A 25225-nucleotide genomic window follows, 5' to 3' on the forward strand; every position below is an offset into this window, starting at 1 on the left:
ACTATTAAGTTAATACCACAGGTGGAAGTGCAGTAGTTAAAGGTTAGAATTCGGGCTGGTTACCTACACTTATCTTCTATGTACAAACTGTGGATATGTGATCGAGGTATGAAGTCCAAGCCCAATTGCTATATACAAATCAGATAAGGAGTCAGGTTTTTAATGGAAAATCTCCACAAATCCTCTGATTGAAGACTTAATGTTGAACATCTATTCTCTTTTGAAGAGCTCATCATCTGCAAGATGCAACACTCAAATAAAAGTATACTTATAAGGAAAATTCCATTGAGTATTTATTTTAGCACATTTTCCGACAAGGAAGTGAAATGTATTTCTAATAATTTCAGTGCCAGAGAATTGTCACACTTCCAACCTTCTAACCATAGCATTCTGTGCAGTTTCTCAGTATTCCCATCATAAGAAGTCTTGTATTTTCACATTGCGCCGCACTGCGTTAGAGAATCCTTCTTTAAAATGAAACCAAACGTCCGTACTTAACACATTCCTCTTTTTCTTCTTTTCCTCTGCATCACCTAAAACAAAGTACACTTTTATGTCAATGTACATAGCTTTGATAAAACCATTGGTATTTTTTGAACAAGAGGTATATATTTAAGTAGTGTCTTTCATGACTTAAAACAGTTTCATGAGTTTCCATTTATTAAATATTCCATTTCCCCCTATATTTTTTAGTGTTTTGCTAATTATTCTATTTATATTTTTACCTGTTTTTTTTTATATGTACAGAAATTATACAATAAAGATTCAACTAGTAAAATATTTTACATTTTAAATTGTACCAATAGCTTTCAACATATTAAAACTTCTTAAAAGTTTTCTTCAATATTTCTTTATTTAAATAGAAGATTTTTTTAATGTACCTGATTGCTTTGGTTTGGCCTCTGGTGTTTTCTTCTTTATAATCCTTCCAAAGAAATCTCTCACCACCTGAAAAATATGAGTTATCACAACACTTTCACTTAAATTGCATACTGTACCTAAAGCTAAAGGTCCATGTCCAGATAAGCATATTGCCTTGTTGTCATTTAGTATGTGAAACACACATTAACATCTCCAGAACCAGAATCAGAGCTTGGTGTATTTTACTATATATAAACTTCAAACAGTATAAATGTCTCTCTCACAAATTTTCGGCCTCTTGGCCATCTTCAGGTACACAGAAACACAAGAAAAGCTAGGTGAAATCCATCTTGAACCTTTTAATATAATATTTTGATATGGTGTATTTTAATTTACACTCACCACTTCCTCCGGTACCACAGACACAGACTTAGGATCTAGTCTACGTTTGTGATTGGGTATAAATTCTTCGTCTGTTTCCAGATCTTTCGATGATGATTGTGACTTTGGTGCTCCCCTTGAAAGATATAAGACAAAGCTCAGAAAACCAGTGTGATATACATACTTCTTAAGGTAGCTTCATGCTTTTGGGAAAACCCATGTCATATTTTTGTAACAAGTCTTGTTTTCTTGCATTTTTCATGCAGATTTCAAATCTGTTAAGAAAAATGGGTGTTCTAAAACCACTTTTTGAGATATTTGAGCTTGAAATATACCATCCACACAAATTTGTTTGCCAAAAATAGAAAAAATTATGTTTTCTGTAATATCAGGGAGAATTTATTCTCAATCCTGTTGATTATTTGTCCTAAATTTCTAACGATAGAACAATATACAAAACTATTGTATTTTTACAAATGCTTACTAATTTTCGTTATTTCCCAGATCTGTTTCTTTACGTAATTAGGCCCCAAAAAAAATATATGTCTGTTTAGGGTTACCCGATCAACCCTTATTTTGTTCTTCCACTTTTCTACGAAAAATTTTTAAAAAGTCAGGATTTTGATCTCAGACTCTAGTTCCGGCCATCATTTTAGAGTGAAAAACACTGGAAAAAAAAAAAAAAAATCCTCCCGACCCATCGACCCTATTTTTTTTGCCAATGTAACCCTAAACAAACATTTTTTTTGTTTTTGGCCTTATCATGTTTTGCCATATTTTTGCCCCTAAAATTCAATGAATAGGCAAAAAAGAAAATGAAAACCCATGTCAATTTCACAATATTTATATAAGATATACCCAAGGTAATATATTTTCAAATATCATATAAATACATGGGCTCCTCAATCAAATTTCATCAAGTGCTAAGATTGGTCATATCCAACTATTTTTTGAAAATAATACCACAAAAAAAACCCATTCCACATCAGTTCATATACATGTTTTTTGTGATAAAATGTCTTTTTATTTTTCATCAATTTCTGTCTGAACGGGTCGCCTCTTAACTTATATTGCGATGAATGTTACTTCCAGTGTTTAAATATCCATTCCCATTTACGACAGGGACCGCAAAAACCTCAAAGATATCATCTAATTTTCATTTCAATGCTTTTATTAGATTTATTTAATGTTTTTGAAAATTTGATATTATATGTAGACAATTTTCACATATTGAAAAAATATCCAAGTGGAATGTCGTAGTGTATTGTTAACCATTGTGGAATTCAAAACAACCTCCGCAACTTCTAGTCTAGCCTAGATTACAACCAAAAATCCGTTGATAATATTATATATCTAGGACATAAACATACATAAGATATATATATGTGCCACTGATGCCGCCTTAATAATTTCTTACAACAATTCAGTTCCAACTTCCATAAACAAGAGGCCCAGAGGGCCTGTATCGCTCACCTGGTTTGTAATGCCAAGTAATATTCTGAATACAGGTTCATTGTTTCTTTTCTGAAGGAATTATAATATTAACCTCTAAATCCCCTATTGGGCCCCAACCCCCTCCTGCCCCCGGGGGGTCAGAACCAAAATTTACACAAGTTCTGTTTCCCCTTCCCTCAAGGATGTTTATGGCTAAATTTGGTCACAATCCAAGCAAAACTCTATGACTAGTAGCGATTTAAAGGATTTGCCTCTATTTCCTCTATTGGGCCCAACCCCTCCAGCCCCCGGGGGGCCAGAGCCAAAATTTATATACGTTCTGTTCCTCTTCCCCAAAGGATGTTTGTTGCCAAATTTGGTTACAATCCATGTAGAACTCTATGACTAGTAGCGATTTAAAGGATTTACCTCTATTTCCCCTATTGGGCCCCGCCCCTCCTGCCCTCGGGGGGTCCAGAGCCAAAATTCATACAAGTTCTGTTCCCCTTCCCCTAAGGATTTTCGTGGCCAAATTTGGTTACATTCCATTCAGAACTCTATGACTAGTAGCGATTTAAAGGATTTAACTCTATTTCCCCTATTGGGCCCCGCCCTTCCTGCCCCCGGGGGACCAGAGCCAAAATTTATACAAGTTCTGTTCCCCTTCCCCCAAGGATGTTTGTGGCCAAATTTGGTTACATTCCATTCAGAACTCTATGACTAGTAGTGATTTAAAGGATTTACCTCTATTTCCCCTATTGGGCCCCGCCTCTCCTGCGCCCGGGGGACCAGAGCCAAAATTCATAAAAGTTCTGTTCCTCTTCTCCCAAGGATGTTTATGGCTAAATTTGGTCACAATCCAAGCAAAACTCTATGACTAGTAGCGATTTAAAGGATTTGCCTCTATTTCCTCTATTGGGCCCAACCCCTCCAGCCCCCGGGGGGCCAGAGCCAAAATTTATATACGTTCTGTTCCTCTTCCCCAAAGGATGTTTGTGGCCAAATTTGGTTACAATCCATGTAGAACTCTATGACTAGTGGCGATTTAAAGGATTTAACTCTATTTCCCCTATTGGGCCCCGCCCTTCCTGCCCCCGGGAGACCAGAGCCAAAATTTATAAAAGTTCTGTTCCCCTTCCCCCAAGGATATTTGTGGCCAAATTTGGTTACATTCCATTCAGAACTCTATGACTAGTAGCGATTTAAAGAATTTACCTCTATTTCCCCTATTGGGTCCCGCCCCTCCTGCCCCCGAGGGACCAGAGCCAAAATTTATACAAGTTCTGTTCCCCTTCCCCCAAGGATGTTTGTGGCCAAATTTGGTTACATTCCATGCAGAACTCTATGACAAGTAGCTATTTAAAGGATTTACCTCTAATTCCCCTATTGTGCCCCGCCCCTCCTGCCCCCGGGTGGTCAGACCCAAATTTATACAAGTTCTGTTCCCCCTCCCCGAAGGATGTTTGTGGCCAAATTTGGTTACAATCCATGCAGAACTCTAGGACAAGTAGCGATTTATAGGATTTACCTCTATTTCCCATATTGGGCCCCGCCCCTCCTGCCCCCAGGGGGTCAGAGCCAAAATTTATACAAGTTCTGTTCCCCCTCCCCCAAGGATGTTTGTGGCCAAATTTGGTTACAATCCATGCAGAACTCTATGACTAGTAGCGATTTAAAGGAAATGTTGACGGACGGACGGACGGACGGACGGACGGACGGACGGACAGACGACGGACAACGGACGCCGCGCCATGACATAAGCTCACCGGCCCTTCGGGCCAGGTGAGCTAAAAATGTATCTGTCAGAGTAATAATATAATAAGTACAAGTTTGCGGATAAAATCTACACATTTAAGACTAAATAATTACATTCAAGGGCAAGTAAGTTATTTAATGTACCTTCTTCAACATAAAGATAATCAAAATGATAAACTAATTAACAAATAGCATTTGTGTGAAATTTTAAATTGAAAAAAATGTATGGTATATTTTTAATTAATTTGTAACGTGTAAACACTGTGTTCAAAACTGAAATTAACAAATGATCTAAATTCTGTGTTCAAAACTGAAATTAACAAATGATCTAAATTCAAACTACCAATGAATTCTTAGATCAATAGGATAAAGAGGAACAACTCCAGCATGCTATTCTGTATTCATTGTTATTTGCTCACATAATAAATGTGGAGTGTAAATATAAAGATACAGTAATAGTACATCATGTCTCAGGGTCATGAAACAGACTCAAGTCCAAAACTGTCTTAAATTAAGACTTAGCCAATCAAAGATGACATAACAAAAAGTTACATCATTACTGATTGGCTGAAGTCAAAGATTCTTTCATGATCCTGGGGCCATGACACATTTATCAACAGGTATAACGTTGAGGCCCAGTATTGAATATGTCTGAATATGTCTCTGTACTCTGGTATGGTAGCTTTTTTCGGCTTACTGGTATCTAGTTTCTAATTTATTAATAGATGTACTACTGTTGCTTACCAAGCTATATACTTTACCATCTAGCTTATTCCCATCAACCAAGATATATAGTTTTACATCTACATGTAGCTTCGCCCCTTCCCATTTTACTGCACTTGTTTGTAACAAGTGAACAGTCGGGAAAGGATGGCTAAAGTCGGTAAAAATGGTGTGAATATATCCAGTATAATTTCTTATGAAATGGAAAAATAAAAATCTCTCGTCAAAATCTGTCTGCGTACGAAGAAATTAATTTAAAGTATGGGAATTCTTAAACGTCCTCCCGGCACACTATGTCCGTGGTTACATTTCCACACAGCCTCGCTTTCAATGCTATCAACTTTTCTTTACTTTAATGGTCTTAACTGGGAAACTAAGCAGAACTTGACAATCGTATTAATATGTGAGAACTTTTGGAAGGCCAATGAATGCATTTAGACTGGTTTTCTTTGCCCGACTATTCACTTTAACCTTCTAGATTTGTCCCTTCCTATTTCTAAGTGATTATACATTTACTTCTTTTTCTAACCAATATATATATTTTACCTTCTAGCTTCGCCCCTTCCCATTTCACTGTACTTCTGTTTTCTAACCAATATATAAACTTTACCTTCTAGCTTCGCCCCTTCCCATTTTACTGTACTTCTGTTTTCTAAACAATATATGTACTTTATCTTTGAGCTTCGCCCCTTCCCATTTCACTGTACTTCTGTTTTCTAACCAATATATAAACCTTATCTTCTAGCTTCGCCCATTCCCATTTCACTTTAGTTGTTTTCTAACCAATATATATACTTTACCTTCTAGCTTCGACCCTTCCCATTTCACTTTAGTTGTTTTCTAACCAATATATATACTTTACCTTCTAGCTTCGACCCTTCCCATTTCACTGTACTTCTGTTTCTAACCGATATATATACTTTACCTTCGAGCTTCGCCCCTTCCCATTTCACTGTACTTCTGTTTCTAACCAATATATAAACTTTATCTTCTAGCTTCGCCCCTTCCCATTTCACTGTACTTCTGTTTCTAACCAATATATAAACTTTATCTTCTAGCTTCGCCCCTTCCCATTTCACTGTACTTCTGTTTCTAACCAATATATAAACTTTACCTTCTAGCTTCGCCCCTTCCCATTTCACTGTACTTCTGTTTCTAACCAATATATATACTTTACCTTCGAGCTTCGCCCCTTCCCATTTCACTGTACTTCTGTTTCTAACCAATATATAAACTTTATCTTCTAGCTTCGCCCCTTCCCATTTCACTGTAGTTCTGTTTCTAACCAATATATAAACTTTACCTTCTAGCTTCGCCCCTTCCCATTTCACTGTACTTCTGTTTCTAACCAATATATATACTTTACCTTCTTGCTTCGACCCTTCCCATTTCACTGTACTTCTGTTTCTAACCAATATATAAACTTTACCTTCTAGCTTCACCCCTTCCCATTTCACTGTACTTCTGTTTCTAACCAATATATAAACTTTACCTTCGAGCTTCACCCCTTCCCATTTCATTGTACTTCTGTTTCTAACCAATATACAAACTTTACCTTCTAGCTTCACCCCTTCCCATTTCACTGTACTTCTGTTTCTAACCAATATATATACTTAATACTTTACCTTCGAGCTTCGCCCCTTCCCATTTCACTGCGCCTCATTTTTTCCATTACAATCTGAAACCAAATTAATTGATTATAATAAAACTTACAATTCATTTCATGCAATATTTAGATCAATCAAATTTACATCTGTTTATTTAATTTTGAATCTGACAGTGATAACTTGACAAGTTTTGGGAAATCAATGATTGCCCTCCTTCAATGAAATCACAGTAAAATTTAATTCAACTCATAAAAGCATTAAGAAATTATAGAACTTTTTAAGCCAAATTTCTTGAATTTTTACTTGAACTCTGTTTGATAGGGTTGCATTTCAGTCTCTAAAAGTAAAGATGTAAATTCAATACTGTATTGATTATCTCCCTTTACTCTCAAAACTGGAAACAGACTTGAATGTATTCATTTGTTACTGATAAAATACTGTCTTTTGTATGAGATACATCATCTGAGCAGTACAACTAATCATTGTCAATAAGGTGAGATAATATATAGTGGTGAATACAATACATCATGTATTCACTTTTTTGTTTTACTGGATTTCTAAACAACAGTGAAATATTCAGAAATTCATTGATGTACGTAAGAACAATAGTTCAAAGAATTATAGGCATTGATCAACCGAGAAATTGTACTGTCCACAAATATAAAGAGCTACACTGTAATGAAATTCATCAAATGTCACTGAGCTAAATGTTCAATGTCCCTAGACCTACCTCTCTTGCGATGAGCTGTTTGGCAGCGTAGGTCAACTGTCTCTGTTGCTTCATACCCAAAAACTTGACCACCTCGTCTACTCGCCTGAGGACACACAGATGTCAATCTCATGTTGCTAATAATCCATCAATAATCTAATGTCATGTCAAATATTTCATGTGATTAATTTTCAACAATTGTCTTTCTAGTACAACCTGTTGCAAACAACCGATTTTTTGCTTCAATATCAAAGAATCATACAAGTGTATATTTCATTATGTTGTATCTGTTTAATTAAACCAGAACTAGTATAGTGACTCAGTATATTGTTTGTGGTAAGAGTATTACTGAGAAAATGAATACAAAGAATGGCCTGCAGGTATGTCAATAAACCAAAGCCTAGTATCCCATATTGAGGTTTATATTATCTGCAATTGAAGATGTTGATTTTTACAAACATTTGTTAGTTCATCCTCATACTCCTTATACTCACGGGTCGAGGGAGTAGATGTACTGGCCGTCGGGCGACTTTTCCTGTAGGTAGGTCATATTATAGGCAATCATGATTCTGATAAGCTGGGCCAGCTCGTCTTTCTCCCTGGTGCTGTACAGCTGGGTGTTTATCTGAACATTAAATATATCTTGGGTCTCAATAACAATGTAGAATTCAGCATGCAAGTTAAGTAAAGGGAATGTACTTTTCTACCCCTACTAGCTCAAAAAGATACTGCATTTATTACATATGATCCATTTTACACAGAAAAAGGTTGCAAAAATATGATTTAAGGTAGTATAATGATAAGGCAAAAGGGGAGATAATTACATGGTCTAGGGGTGGAGCGATACCAAATTTTGTAAAGGAAAGTAACTTACAGGCTAAAATGTAGGCACAAAACTGTTTTTTTCAATGGGAGTAACTTCCAGACATTAGTGTGGCATAATGATAACTTATGTGCTACAGTGTAGACAAAATGAAAAACATAAGGGGAGGTAACTTTCAGGTACTGGTTGCAATTATCTCTCTGGAGGTAATTTACAGTTCGAAGTGTAAACACAATGATACCCATAAAGAGGAGGTAACTTAAAGGCTGAATGAAAAGAGAAAATATTATCCAGGATTAGGGGGAAATCATGCATTTTATCAAGGAAGTAAGAAAACTAACTGGCCGTAGTGTAGGCATAATGATATCCATCAGGGGAGGTAACACCTCAAGGACAGTCTTTTCCTGATCAAGATACTTCCTCACAGATGGGATCATATCAGACATCATGGACGATACCAGGTTCTGAGATTTACTTAATTTTACAGAAGCCTGTAACATGACAAATATAAACAAATTAACACTATAAACTACTTGATTTCTACATCAGGTTATACTGCTTTTATCTTAAGCTTTTCATTGTCCTCTTTATACTCTTTAGTGACACCATATAACCAATACTGTAATCAGTTGAGGATGTTCATTTACTTGCAAATGAAATCTTATTCACACTTAAGTTTGGTTTGGAAGAAGCTAAACAAAAGACAAGTACCCAAGTTAAACCAGGTGGCTGCTATACTTTTCTAAATCAATGATTTATTTATTTATATATTTAGTTATAAAAGTACAGTATGCATTATACATAACCTAGTAATGTTTATCAAATTCTTACCTCGTACTGACTATGAGGGTATTGAATCCTTGGAGCTTGATTGGAGGCGAACAGCATATGGAATGTGACCGTGACATAGGGGATATAGGGTAACAGGCAGTAGTCCTGCTTGTGGGCAATGTACTGATTAGCTTTGTCCACAAAACATAGCCAGTCCATGGCAAAGTTCAGCTGTAACATCAACATTAACATCAGATAGATTGTTTATGTTTCCACCAAAGGAACAAAATGTATCTAGAATAATAGAATAAAGGATTTACATAGATTTGTGAATCTGATCTGGTCCATACTTACACCCTCCATTTTAGGATCCTTATATTTACACTCCAGGTAGTTCTCAAACAGTCCCTGTATGACTTTCTCATACTCCCCACTAGAATAGGTAGCTTGTAGCACATTGTGAAACCTACAACAAGTAGCCAGATAAACTTTCTATACTGAACATATACTGTAGTAAATATTAGAATAGAATAAAGCCATATACAGGACCTAAACTGCAGTTTACAAGAACTGAATAAGCCTATACTGAAACTACATTGCAGTAACCATGATAATTTTATATGTGAAGTGAATATGGGTATTACTGAAGCCAGCAACTGTTTATTTAACTATAGTATGACTACATTAAAACTACACAACATTCTCAATACATGGTAAGCATCTTTTTACATAGTACTTATATAATGTACCATACCTAGCAGTCGAAGATGTGTTGTTGGTTTTCCATTCTTCATTCCGAAGATCATTTATGTTCAAATAACGATTTCTGAAAGAGATTGTCAAACAGTTCAATATAAGTTTTTATTTTTATAAAATTATTATAACACAGAAATGGAACTTTCATTAGAGAGGAATCTGCATGGCCTGACCCTATATCTCCTTCTTATGATATCACATAAAGTTTTCTATAAATTCCTGACACACTAAAACAAGAGGCCCAGAGGGCCTGTATCGCTCACCTGGTTTGTAATGCCAAGTAATGTTCTGAATACAGGTTCATTGTTTCTTTTCTTAAGGAATTTTAATATTAACCTCTAAATCCCCTATTGGGCCCCACCCCTCCTGCGCCCAGGGGGTCAGAGCCAAAATTTATACAAGTTCTGTTCCCCTTACCCCAAGGATGTTTGTGGCAAAATTTGGTTACATACCATTCAGAACCCCATGACTAGTAGCGATTTAAAGGATTTACCTCTATTTCCCCTATTGGGCCCCACCCCTCCTGCCCCCGGGGGGTCAGAGCCAAAATTTATACAAGTGCTGTTCCCCCTCCCCCAAGGATGTTTGTGGCCAAATTTGGTCACAATCCATGGAGAACTCTATGACTAGTAGCGATTTAAAGGATTTACCTCAATTTCCCCTATTGGGCCCCGCCCCTCCTGCCCCCGGGGGATCAGAGCCAAAATTTATACAAGTTCTGTTCCCCTTCCCCTACGGATGTTTGTGGCCAAATTTGGTTACATTCCATTCAGAACTCTATGACTAGTAGCGATTTAATGGATTTACCTCTATTTCCCCTATTGGGCCCCGCCCCTCCTGCCCCCAGGGGATCATAGCCAAAATTTATACAAGTTCTGTTCCCCTTACCCCAAGGATGTTTGTGGCAAAATTTGGTTACATACCATTCAGAACCCCATGACTAGTAGCGATTTAAAGGATTTACCTCTATTTCCCCTATTGGGCCCCACCCCTCCTGCCCCCGGGGGGTCAGAGCCAAAATTTATACAAGTGCTGTTCCCCCTCCCCCAAGGATGTTTGTGGCCAAATTTGGTCACAATCCATGGAGAACTCTATGACTAGTAGCGATTTAATGGATTTACCTCTATTTCCCCTATTGGGCCCCGCCCCTCCTGCCCCCAGGGGATCAGAGCCAAAATTTATACAAGTTCTGTTCCCCCTCCCCCAAGGATGTTTGTGGCCAAATTTGGTTACAATCCATGCGGAACTCTATGACTAGTAGCGATTTAAAGGAAATGTTGACGGACAGACGGACGATGACGGACGACGACGGACGACGGACGACGGACGCCGCGCCATGACATAAGCTCACCGGCCCTTCGGGCCAGGTGAGCTAAAAACACTAAGTAAAATACAAAGCAACCAACCTTTTGGGCCTGGGAAGCGAGAAGATATCGTTCCAGACAGAAAATAAACTTCTTTGAGAGTCCTTTTGTCCCACATTCATGGTTTGGATTAGTCGTACTGACAACTCCTGACTTTGGCGTTGGACAAACTGAAGCACAGGTAGATTCAAAAACATTTATGTTAATAACAAATAACACAGAAAACTCTTTTCATAAAAGGAAATAGTTTTCCTACAAAATTTTGGATCAAGATTCTATCAAACACAATGAATATAATATAATACACTTATGATATTTTCATCAATCTTTGAAAAACAGTTGACTTGACTAATTCAAAACTAAAAAAACAAGCTACATGTCAAATATTCTTTGCATGTAATAAGTTATCTGGACTTGCAGGTTGGTATCAATTGTGATGTCTCTATTTTTTATAGCAAAAATGACATTGTTTCTGTTTAAAATCATACGAAGTTGTACTTGAGGTCATAATGAAGCAATATCTACCTATAGGGGCAGATAACTCTCTAATATTCAAATACTGATTAACAGGATATTGAAAAAGTTAGTTTTAATAGATATGGTTTTAGTAGTAATCTCAAGTGTCATCTTAATTATTATTGGCTCAGCTTTTCATGCAAAAAATACATAAAATTTAATGTCATTTTATTATTATAAATATTACAAAATGTGTAAAATCCGGCACAACATAACATTATATTTTTAGCATTATTCTCAATTTTTTTTATCAAGTCATACAGAAAACGGAATGACATTCTTTATAAACCCCGAAGATATTGATGACAATGTCTATAACTTAATAGAGATGTAATAATTGCACATTCATCTTTGTAGTTTTACACAGTTTTACAATAAAACAAATTCGGTTGTAGCACATTGATACCATAGACAGTAACTTAACTTTTATTTGGCCAACTTGGTGTATGACATCATAATACTCCACATTCAATTCTATGAGCCTATGTAAAAATAACCTCAAACTTCTATCCAATGAAAATGAGTGTAACAAATACAATCAAAGTATATACCTGTAATGTATTGAGACAGGACCTAATATCATTATCGGTCTTCTCACACAGAGCTAGTAGACTATTCATATCAGCCTTCAGACTCTCTCTCTTTGTCACCTGTAACAGATTTGTAACATTCAAAACCATTCCAACGAACATTTTTTATTAACAGAGACCAAAATGTTATCAAACTTTTGTTTCAATATTGTCTCAGGCAACATACCTCAAACAATCTACTGGCAAGCTTGGCTGGTTCTGTCTGTGGAAACGTAATCACCATCGCATTCTGTCGGAGTTGTCGTAAGGAAGGAACATATCTACAAAACAGTTACATATATTACTGATTGGCCAAGATATGAAGATAAATATTTGAATATATGTAGAAGTCTGGAGTAAAATATCAAACAACACTACAGATAAAATTAGCATTATGCTGAATTTGTAATTGTTTTAATGAACATGATTTTATTCACAAGATCATCACTACATTAAACTTATTCAGCACAAGCCCATCTTTGATGCTCCTGTTAAATTTATCACTGGACTGGTATGTCATAGCACAACTGAAGGCTCTGTGTGAGACAACAGATGAGACAGGTAGTTTGGTCCTTCGAAATTCATCAAAAGAATTGAAAAACAGTACACTGTATGGCTTCGAAGATGAGTGTTGCTCTCTAATCTTCAAACGAGGTCTATGCAGGACTGTAATTGGCCAGTTTTTTCTCTCCTGAACTGCCTTCAGTTTGACCATGACATAGCCCAGGGGTGGATATAACGACTGTGATATTAATTCCTGGAATATTGAGGATGGCAAAGGCGTATTGTTTCTTACATTGTAAATTTTTACTGCAAATAACAATGACTGTTGAAATGCAATCTTTCAAGTTTGGTGTGATAGAATGGAAAGTTGACAATACATGTCAGTATAAAAAACTCACTGGTCATTACATATACAGATGATAGGGCGTAGCAACACTCCAGTTTCCTTCTTCTTACTATTTCCTTCGTCTGTTTTCTTTATCAAACTAAGCAACATGTTGATGGCTGGCTGATAACATATTAAAATCTGAGTTACTACATAAAAAACTCCCTTTAAAGCACTTTTCAAGCTGTATAAAACAAAGTACTAAATACATGACTTTTATTGTTAAGTCATTTATAGCAAAACATTAGGAATCAATATAGCAATAGCATTTTGCAGTAGAGGCCTACAAATGGTGCTATAAAAGCTTGCTGAAATCTGATAAACTACAAAAGTTACAGTGTGAGACAAGTTTACAGTCAATGCCAACATTATTATTTATAATATATATTTCTAGTATTATAAATCCTGTTTTAACTTCATTTATGACACATGTCTTGTATGATTTCACACTTTTAAGTGATAATGATCAGTATATAAAAAGGATGTTAACCTAGAAACATAACTCCCCCTAAAACCAAATGAAATCTGGGTGAAACAGGATGGACACAGAGTCACTCTACTCCCATCTCCCTCCCGTCAAATTTCATAGTAAGGGTTAACAATAGCATACCTGTGGAGCTCCATCAATCTCGTCTATAACAAGACAGTTGGGTCGAGGGTCAGCTTCCAGAACAGACTTCATTTGAGTTGCTGCCTCAATCTTTGTTTTGAACACATCAGCACTACGGTCATCACTGTAAAACAGTACATATCACCTCAGACACTTTAACCAAACAGCTTCATCTGAAAGAATCACCTAAATTTAAATTTCTTCATCATGAAAAGCCTGATATGTTTCTAAATAATCATTTAAATCACTGTAAATATTGATCTCTCTCATTTAAATGACTAGAATACTGATTATCTTAAGCTTATACATAATCAATGAAAGCCATTAAAAGATGTCATATCTGTAATATTACTCGTTACCTGGCATTGATCTCCACCATGTTATAACCAGCATGTCGAGCCAGAACGTGAGCCAGAGTTGTCTTCCCTAGTCCAGGCGGACCATTCAGTAGAGCAATCTACAATCATCCATGTATAACTTAAAGATGCTCCACAGCTGACAGAGCATAAATAATGTGCATCATTTGAACAATAATTGGTGTTTAATCGTGTATATATATGCCTAATTACACAAAAAATAATATAAAATAATTTATTTCGCCTTTGGTGCATGCGCAATCAGTACTTCATTCCATATAGGATATAGTGTCACAGAATTTTTTCGGGATGCAATTAATTATTTATCATATTTTTAACTTGAAGTAAAATTAGGAGCTCAAACTTTTCAATGGTGGTAATGGTGTAAAGTAAGTAACTTTTGTAACTGAAAAAAAATACTAAATCGTCTGCTCCTGTTTTTTATAGTGATAAAATACCATTTGTCAGTAGTGGAGCATCTTTAAATAATATAGCGCAGTCTTATCAAATAACACCATTTACATTTTTCTACAACAGTTTCAAGACCAATTTCAATATTTCTCAATTCATATGAGCTAAAAGGTTTTAATAATTAATATGTATCTTTATATCATAGTATATATTTGACCCTTTATAATACCAATTAGCTTTACACCTTTACCAGATTAACACATAAATGCCTTCTTGAACTTTCAATTAAATATTCAGTCTCATGTGTTGAAATTGCAGTAGATGAATATATCAAGTATATCCTTTCCAATTTTAAGTAAACTGTTTGATATGAACTATTAAAATTTGAAACTTCTTCATACTTTCTGCATTGGTCTGTTGAATTTATCCAGTTCTTCCTCCAGCACATCTGCGCCAAACTTTTTCTTCTTGAAGTCTTTGTCATTGGCTTTTTTCTTCTTGTTTTTCTCACTGGCTTTATTGGTGATCTCTTTGTTGAATACAACGTGATCCCACAGTTTAAGCCAGTGTAGGAGTGTTCTGTTGATGAGCTAAAACAAAACTTATTTATCATAACACCCTTATAAATCATTATACATGTAGTTCCATTGTTGAGCTTAAATATCCTAAAATGGATAATTGATGAAAATATTACATTTTCTTCTCTAAAATTTAAACTTTGAAGATGCTATTTCTATTAATATTACAATGCATGAAAGGTTATGACATTACAATTAGGCTTCCTGACCGTGGTACCAATGTAATAAACATGAGTTTTCCAGATCTATTACCATGGACAGGTCTATATACAATAAGATACAAGAACATATACTGTGAATATTTTTACAAGTACCCAATTTTGAAATATGAAGAGATAAATCTTTTGCGGTGTTGTTATTTTTGTGATAGATATACTTTCAGATTTTTAACAACATGTTCGAAACCTAGAGTATGGAGGATTTTTTTCCGATCAAGCTACCTTAATGTTTTTAGTTGAAAATTCCTCCTTACATAAATCAGAGAGGGAAAATGCTATTGTGAAGCACCTTACCTCCTCACTCAGCAAATCTGTGTACTGCCTCGGAGCGTATTTCTCTACCCAGAGTAGACCTTTAGAGTTGGAATCATCATCAATAATCTCATCTTCATCATTGACTCTATCTTCAGCTTCTTCATCACTTTCATCTCCATTTAGTTTATCTTTAGCAAAGTTACTGTTGAGCAGAAAATGTAACTTAATTAGGACTTGGTGACATACAATCAATTTGAAATGTTAATTCAACAACAAAAAATTTCTACCAACAACAACCTGTTCTTTTTAACTGATATGACTACAATACCAATAAAAATTACTTCCAAATAAATTGGTATTCTAAAATCAGATAAATCTGAATAAATTCCTGTGTATACAGCATGTGTGGTGATTGGGATACAGTAGAAAATTGTCCAATGCCATTTAAACTTCAACAGAAGATAACACTCATGACTGTTAAAGGCAAGGCCTTAGAGGGTGCAGTCAGATGTTTTAATAACCATTAACTAAGTATGACTTTAACATTTTCCCACTTAATAATTTCTAATAATTTGATATCAAAAAGCTTTTGGTACCTGTTAATTTCTTGTGTCAGTCTCTCCGCTTCCTCCATTAATTTCTGTTGTCTCTACAAACCAAACTTTCAGTAATGAACAAGGTGTGAAGTCATTTATAGCAAATTATCTTCACTGGAATGGATACTTGTGACAACAAAATTTTAGTTTGTGAAAAAACGAGTCATCAAAGTACAATGAGATTGTAAAAAAACTTTTAACAGTTTAAGTCCAAATTTCATCATTTTCAGTCAAAACCATGAAATTGTTAACTGTAAAAATAGGCGTCTTTACTATATTGATTTAAATTTTAGCTCTACCAAAGACCAGGGAATGAAAACCTCAAATATTCATTAATAGGATACCTACCAGCTAACGACTTAACAGATCTGCTTTCACTTTCCACAATGCTAAATTGTACATATAAAACTATAATATTCTGTTACCTCTGTTTCTATTTGTTCCCTCAATTCCTCCAGAGGCACTGACAATAACTGTGTTTTCTTCACAAGCTTTCCGACATTGCTAAACTACAACAGAAAACATCCAACAAAATTTAATAAAAAGGACTTACATTACGTTCTAGAAACGTAATTGTGCCAAGAATTTCACTATATATGTCCAATTTAAACCTGTTATTATTTTAGCGTATCATCAGGGCAAGAACTTTATTTTTTAAAACCACTGGTCACTTGGGCTAGTCACCAAAAAACTTACTAGCCCAATAGTAAATTCCACTAGCCCAATCGGGCCAGTTCATGGGAAAACAACTAATTAACTCAAATTAAAAGGCTTTCAAAATATAAAGACCTTTGTTTATTTATACTTTTAAGAATCAATTTTATGATGTGCTGACATCACGAAAGTTGAAATAAAGGCCGGACATTCACACCGGCAAGGACTGTGAGAAAGCCAGATCTTGCCTACACCGGACATTATGTGAATTTTAAAAGAAAACATAACTTTCTGCTATTAGTATCCAGGTAGCTGATTTCATGATTATTTTATGCTGTTTAAATTCTACATTGCTGTGGGGTTAAAAAAACGATTTTGTTAAATCAAATGAGCATGCCATTTCTACTGACTTCCAGTGCTCAATAATTGCCGGACAGTCGGTCCGGATCGGATTTTAAAATAGGCGGTCTAAATCAAATTTTTCCGGACATGTCCGTCGGTTCGACCAATTTCACTATGTCTGTATGTCAAGTACCTAATAGTCTATTTTTCATGTTGGAAAACGGTACCTCTAATCAGGCAAATTCTTTTTTCACAGTTATAGTTCACATTTTGATTAATACTCTTTTGCTTATGTTTTTTTCTCTTCAGCTTTTCTTTTATCATCGTCTGCTTTTATTTTGCTGAGGCTTTGAATGCTACTTCCATTACAACATAGTGCATATCATTTCTCTGCCTGTCAAAGTGTTGTATTGCAGCGTGTATGTTACAAACCCGAGATGGATCAAGATTTGCCATTTGCTTGATACTCAGGCTTTAGCGTATATTTTCCATGCTTTCGGAACTGTTGGGTTTTTAATATCTGATAGGTATTACAGAAAGTTGTTGGATATGTAAAGTGGACAATTAAATTTCTATCTAAACTGAATAAATACGGATAAAAAAGAACTTGATCAGTCATGCAGACTTTTTTGGACTTGTGACAATGCGTTTTATACTAGCCCGACATTATATGCAAGATTAGCATTTTTGAAAAAAACAAAAAACAAGTCAGTCTTATCGTAATTTCAAAGCATTAGTCTGTCTGCAAAATCTGCTAGCCCCAGACTATCAGGTTATATATATAATTACTGTTGAGTTCGAGCCTTGATCATTGTCAGGATATTGTGTACGCATCCTACCTCAATATCTTGTTCTATTTCATCCTTAATCTTTATATAAACTCTCTCTCCTTCATAACCTGTTGTTCCTATAAAATCGCCAGACGGTATCCTTCTGAACACTCGCTTTCTCTCAAAATCATAGTCTGAAAATATAAACATTTGTAACACATAAAGATGTTTATTTCATATCAACACTAAACAGTTTCATATTAAATGTAATAGGTTCTCTTAATTTCTATACAATGATTATGAATACACTTCAAATGAAAGATCTTTACCTGTGTTTCAATGAACATGTCAGGAAAAATATGATTTGCTTACATTTCAGTTATAAAGAGTAGACAGCAAAAGTAATTATATGGGAATTTTAAAGAACTTCTTTCTTAATGGTTGAAAAAAATTGTTGGCAAGTACAACAAGAGGCCCAGAGGGCCTGTATCGCTCACCTGTTTTTTTTTGTTTTTTTTTGTAATTATCACAAAGACTCTTACAATTAGAAAAATTAGTAAAATTGACTCCATAATTTGTTTAATTTTGAAACACAACCATATAATGATACTATAGATACCATACAAATATGCTATCCAATACAAAGGTTCAGAGAGGAAGTAATTTATATGAAAATAGTAGCCTAATTGACCTTTTTGGTCCCGTATCTAAGGCCCCAGGGAGTCAGCCCTATACTTTGCCATACCGTTTAATTTTAAATCCCCATCCTATAAGGATGTTACTATTGCATTATGAGTGCTCTTCCATGCTGAGTTGCAGAGAAGAAGTCGTTCATATGATAACAGCAAAAATTGCTCCCTTTCGACCCCGCCCCTCAGCCACCGAGGGATCAGTCCCATCATTTGTACAATTTTGAATCCCCACCCTATAAGGATGCTACCATTGCATTATGAGTGTTCTCCCATGCTTAGTTGCAGAGAAGAAGTCGTTTAAATGGAAATAGCCAAATTAATCCCTTTTGACCCCGCCCCTCAGCCCACGGTGGGTAAGTCCTATCATTTGTACAATTTTGAATCCTTACCCTATAAGGACGTTACCATTGCATTATGAGCGTAATGCCATGTTTAGTTGCAGAGAAAAAGTTGTTTATACGGAAATAGTCATATTGACCCCTTTTGACCCCGCCCCTCAGGCCCCGGGGGGTCAGCCCCATCATTTGTACAATTTTGAATCCCAACCCTATAAGGATGTTACAATTGCATTATGGATGCTATTCCATGCTTAGTTTCAGAGAAGAAGTCGTTTATATGGAAGTAGCCAAATTGACCCCTTTTGACCCCGCCCCTCAGGCCCCCGGGGGGGGGTCAGCCCCATCATTTGTACAATTTTGAATCCCCACCCTATAAGGATGCTACAATTGCATTATGGATGCTATTCCATGCTTAGTTTCAGAGAAGAAGTCGTTTATAAGGAAATAGCCAAATTGACACCTTTTGACCCCGCCCCTCAGGCCCCCGGGGGGTCAGCCCCATCATTTGTACAATTTTGAATCATCACCCTATAAGGATGCTACCATTGCATTTTGGGTGCTATCCCATGCTTAGTTTAAGAGAAGAAGTCGTTTAAATGGAAATAGCCAAATTGACCCCTTTTGGCCCCGCCCCTCAGGCCCCTGGGGGGGTCAGCCCCATCATTTGTACAATTTTCAGTTAGTAGCCCATAAGAATGCTACCAGTCAAATTTTGTTGAAATCCGACCAGCGTTTATGGAGAAGAAGTCGATTGTTGACGGACGGACGGACGGATGGACGCCACGGTATGGCATAAGCTCACCTTGGTCCTTCGGACCAGGTGAGCTAAAAATGTAATTGAATTAGCAGAAACACATATTCCCTAAAGGTTTATAACTTAATAAGCCTATTCACATACATGTTTGGTGTACAAGATACCTGATATTTATTATGGCTTCATATTTCAATTTAATAATATGCACGTGTATATATAGATATAAAACTGGCATTGTCAAGTGTAAGATCTTTTAATTCTAAAAGTTCTAAAATATCATAAAACACATGATAAAATAAACCTTACAATTGATGAGAAATGCTTCTGTTAATTTGTTTATGATCATGGGAGTACCTTGTGTTATGTTCCTTTGATTGCTGCCTTTGTCTACATTTTTCTTTGTTCGCATGGCTAGGATTTTCTCCTCAGCTGAAGGAGATCCTGGAGGAGTTACACCATTCCCGTTTTCCTTTCTTGTTTCTTTTTCTGCACTATTTAATCTCTGTCTTTTCTTTGCTGGCACATCTAAATCAGACGATATCTTAACTTTTAGTAATTAATTTGAGGTCTCCACTGAACCATTTACTAGTTACTTATCATTACTTTGATAGGACATCAATTGTAGAGCTGTATACACTATAAATAACATATTGTGATATACCAGAGTTATTTCCCATTGTTTACACTCTGACAATATGTACCGGTACGTATACTGACGGAGTGTAAATAAGGGAAGTAGCTCTGATAGTTCAGAATGTGAATATCAAGAAAATGAAATATGTGAAAAGTTGTGAAAAAATAGATGATGACACCTTGACAAGATAGATCACATTTATCTAAATGCAGAACTGTATTTCAATTATTGATTTAAAATTCATTACAACTTAAAAATAAGTGTGTGTCTTATAAAAGTATGAAACAAACAATTTGAAGTTGCAAATAAAACTTCTTATAGCTCTACATACTAATAATTTTCATTTCTATTCATTATAGTGGACATATTGAAATTAAGTCATTTTAATTAAAGTGTTTTAGAACAAATATGTCATCGGACAAATGTGAGCCCATTTTCACATAAATTTCTTGCATAAAGACATTCCTTATTTTTTTTCACATACAAATACAGAAGTTAAGAGAAAATCTTTACCAAAGGAACTATCTATATTAAATTTCTGTAATGCTTTCCCATGGGAAATTAAGTGAAGGAATTGTGTGGGTGTACTTTTTTATACATTTTTTTCTGACTACCATTTACCTAAACTTGGTAAACTCATGTCATACATGTCTTCCTCATCATCAGATAATGGAAGGAAATCGTCTTGGGTTCGTCCCCTTTTCTCTGGCCTAGAAAGGCTTGATATGGGGGTCTTCGAGGGACTATGTAGCAGGGATCCATTGATCGGAGCGGCAGGACTTTCCAAGGGCGTAAGGTTAATACTGTCATCCAAATTATCTTTTGTTGATTTAGATTTAGGCGTTTCAAAGCAAAGCGTTCTTTTTGACTTCTGTGGGCTATAACTAGGAGCTGTAATTAAAATATAAAAGTGTGAAATAAAGTTATCAAAATTAAAGACGAGAAATTTATGTCTTTAAAATGGCGAGTGCAAGAATTATTGACCTGTTCTTTTGGTATTTCTCTTCTACAGAGTAGTTTTTTTTACCATTACTTTTTTTGTTATTCAGGGAAAATAAAAAAAATCTTATAATTTTGTAAGACAAATGAGTTATCAACTATACATTGTCAAGCTCAAGAGATGACGCTGGTTTTAAATTCGGTCACCAAGATCGATTTGCATTTTTGAACAGTTTTTAGTATCCAAATTGTAGTAAAGATATGATCGTGCATTATTTGATATATTCTAAAATTCATTACCATAACCGAGAGAGAAAAACAGAAAGAAATGTTCAAGTTGTTGTGATACTGCGTTTTACACACTTTGAGTTCATGAGTTTAGTCAGAAACATATATACTGTACATATGTATATGTATATAGATCTAGTATATCTTTCTGGTACACACAAATTTACTTGCCTTCAAAATCATCCATAGCATCCAGTTCGTCGGCATAGTCGAGGTCAAAATCGTCTTCCATGGTGGACATTTATTGGTGTAACGTACGTTTTTACTGCGGTTATGTTTCGATCAGCCTCTGTCAGCTGTTTTGTTGACTTTTTCCGGCCGCCATGTTGTCTTTCCCGCGCTAGTCCTTATCAATTAAACGCTTTGTACGGCTTTCAAATAAAACGTTTTGATGACACAGACGAATGTAATTTTTACCGTATTTATCCATGAAATCGTTCGTACACGTGAAAATATGAATAGGTAATGATAAGATGCAAATAGATTTTACAAAAAAATATTTTCCATTTATACAGTTCGAGAGTCTCATTTAAAATCAGAATAAATATATATATTTATTATTATTATAAATAAAAAAATAATGGATTAAAAAGTAAAACAAGTTTTAGATCAACCATAATTCAAAATCAAAGTAATAAAACAAATGTTAATTAACGCTTCATGTTTTTGTTAAGAAAATTCGTGAATCAAATGCAAAAGATTAAATAACAATCAGCAAGCACTTAAAACTATGACCACCAGTAAGTATAATTACCCTTTATATCATCATCCTATATTTCAGGGGTTACTATCACTGTCGTGATACCATCCCTAGAGTATGTTATAGTAAAACTGAAGGCTCTATGTGATGACAGCAGATGAGCAGTTTGGTCTTTTGGTGTACATGTATATCAAGAACGGTACATTGTGTGTGATATGACTTGAAGTTGGGCGTCGGTCTCTGTAAATCTTCAACGGAATTAATTAGTCTCTATCTGTGGGCATATGCTATTGGTTTTTTTCATCATGAATTGCCTTCAGTTTCACTATGATATAATAGTCCAGGGGTGGATAAAGCGACAGTGATAGTAACCCCTGGACTATCGAGGATGCTTCCTTCGCAGCACAATATTTAGAAGTCATCAAAGTTATCAACGCCTCTAATTTTGTTCAGAATACAAGTAGTTATTTTAGGGTTGTTTATTCAGTGTCAAATGTTAACGTTTTCCGTTTTAATAAGTATGGCGTTAGACTAATTCATAAAAATTGTGATAAGATATACATATATAATGTTAACCAAGGAAAAGTCGTAGACTCTCTACGTTTTCATTCATTTTCTCTTGCTATATAAATGCATTTGAAAAGACAGAAGAAATATTCATTTTTGTTGTATGTCTTTTTTATAATACATCGGTATAAATTACAATTTATGACGACAGTTTATCATAGTATCGTAATTATGATTTTATTTTCTTGTTTATTCTAATTAGTACGTTGTATTATTTTTTTTCTCTTGGTTTTTTTTATTAGTTTTCAGCATAATGATACAATACAACACAGTACAAAAACAACGAGTACAGTACATACAATGGACAATTCTTATTGGTACATTGGAATTAAGATACTTGTAGTTATGACAGGAATAAGTAAAGATTACTTTTAGTTTAATATCAACTATTCATGTCAATGTATCAGGAAAATACAAGATAATTAATTACCATAACTTTAATTTGGTGTAATATCAACCATCTATGACAATGTATCAAGAAAATACATTGTATTATTTATTTGTAAATATCTCACAACAATGTACCTGGGCTAGCATACCGCCGGAGCTGCCATACAGCCGACTTTTTGTTATCCTCTAAGGAAGCGACCGTTTTAGGATGAATGCTCAAATCAGCTAAATATAATTCGCGCAGCTGAGCCATACACATCGCATGTACATAATATGTAGGTATCATTCAAACTATTAAAAACAAGTCCAAACTATTAAAAACAAATCCAAACTATTAAAAACAAATCCAAACTATTAAAAACAAGTCCAAACTATTAAAAACAAATCCAAACTATTAAAAACAAGTCCAAACTATTAAAAACAAATCCAAACTATTAAAAACAAATCCAAACTATTAAAAACAAATCCAAACTATTAAAAACAAACCCAAAAACTATTAAAAACAAATCCAAACTATTAAAAACAAATCCAAACTATTAAAAACAAATCCAAACTATTAAAAACAAATCCAAACTATTAAAAACAAATCCAAACTATTAAAAACAAATCCAAACTATTAAAAACAAATCCAAACTATTAAAAACAAATCCAAACTATTAAAAAAAAACTATTAAAAACAAACTATAAAAACAAATCCAAACTATTAAAAACAAATCCAAACTATTAAAAACAAATCCAAACTATTAAAAACAAATCCAAACTATTAAAAACAAGTCCAAACTATTAAAAACAAATCCAAACTATTAAAAACAAATCCAAACTATTAAAAACAAATCCAAACTATTAAAAACAAGTCCAAACTATTAAAAACAAACCCATGATCATATACTATACTATTCAAACTTTTGATCAACTGGAATCGAGTTTATTGTACACTGTATAGATTAGTTTAGGTATACTACGGTACCAAAATTATTACATCAGCATATGTTTTGGAAATTCCATGGTAAGTGAAGCTGAGACGGTAACGATAGAGAGGTGTTTAGTCTGATAATCCAGGTAAGTATATCACACGTTCATTGCTTATCCAAGACTAAACATACGTTTTATTTTCTCTTGCTGGATGATCAAAGCCAGTGAAGTACCATCACAATCCAATCCAATAACAGTCAGCCATACGGACAACGAACACCATTTATTGTATTTGCATACAAATTATACCTATAGGCTTATACGATGTACTATCGATATAAAGGTGTAAATTTTATGAATGAAAGGCGTGAGAATGCGAAAATTGATAAATATCAGGTTTAGTGGTATACAAAGCACATCGATCGATCGAATATGGCTTTTACTGTAAATGTCTTCTGCGCGGTTCACTGCTTTTCTATTTTAAGCCTACCGTATCGACCTAGAATGAAATACAATAGCAATATTATGTACAACGTATACATACCTCCAGCAAGTACTTGGTGTGTTCTTGGTAGATGCAATGTGTCACGTATAGACAGTTTTAAAGTGAACAGTCGGGCAAGGATGGCTAAAGTCGGTAAAAATGGTGTGAATGTATCCAGTATAATTTCTTATGAAATGGAAAAATAAAATCTCTCGTCAAAATCTGTCTGCGTACGAAGAAATTGATTTAAAGTTTGGGAATTCTAAAACGTCCTCCCGGCTCACTATGTCCGTGGTTACATTTCCACGCAGCCTCGCTTTCAATGCTTTCAACTTTTCTTTACTTTAATGGTCAGAACTGGGAAACTAAACAGAACTTGGCCGTCGTATTAATATGTGAGAACTTTTGGAAGGCCAATGAACGCATTTAGACTGGTTTACTTTGCCCGACTATTCACTTTAAGTAACCTCACCAATTTTTTTTCCTTCTAGAAACATCCTACATTTGCAACAGATATACTCTAGAGGTTCAAACTGTCTATATGTCTTTATAAAAATGTTCCTTCTTTCTCTTTTCATA

General features: G+C 34.9%; 1 protein-coding gene across 1 annotated transcript; it reads right to left on the reverse strand.

The window, feature by feature from the left end:
• Positions 1–144: 144 nt before the first annotated feature.
• LOC138323336 (chromosome transmission fidelity protein 18 homolog) lies at positions 145–22053 on the reverse strand. The gene is made up of 24 exons (XM_069267878.1): positions 21765–22053; positions 20988–21257; positions 20087–20257; positions 18018–18142; positions 16608–16691; positions 16183–16235; positions 15626–15788; positions 14937–15125; positions 14128–14225; positions 13769–13892; positions 13172–13281; positions 12457–12550; positions 12252–12350; positions 11227–11354; positions 9819–9890; positions 9419–9530; positions 9125–9295; positions 8635–8784; positions 7965–8095; positions 7492–7576; positions 6780–6832; positions 1264–1378; positions 882–948; positions 145–533 (listed from the first exon to the last, which is right to left on the reverse strand). Exons 1-24 carry the CDS (start codon positions 21832–21834, stop codon positions 415–417), a joined length of 2853 nt encoding a protein of 950 aa, XP_069123979.1. The 5' UTR covers positions 21835–22053; the 3' UTR covers positions 145–414.
• Positions 22054–25225: the final 3172 nt, after the last annotated feature.

The sequence above is a fragment of the Argopecten irradians genome, chromosome 5, assembly GCF_041381155.1.
Source record: "Argopecten irradians isolate NY chromosome 5, Ai_NY, whole genome shotgun sequence".
In the NCBI taxonomy this organism is placed as follows: domain Eukaryota; kingdom Metazoa; phylum Mollusca; class Bivalvia; order Pectinida; family Pectinidae; genus Argopecten; species Argopecten irradians.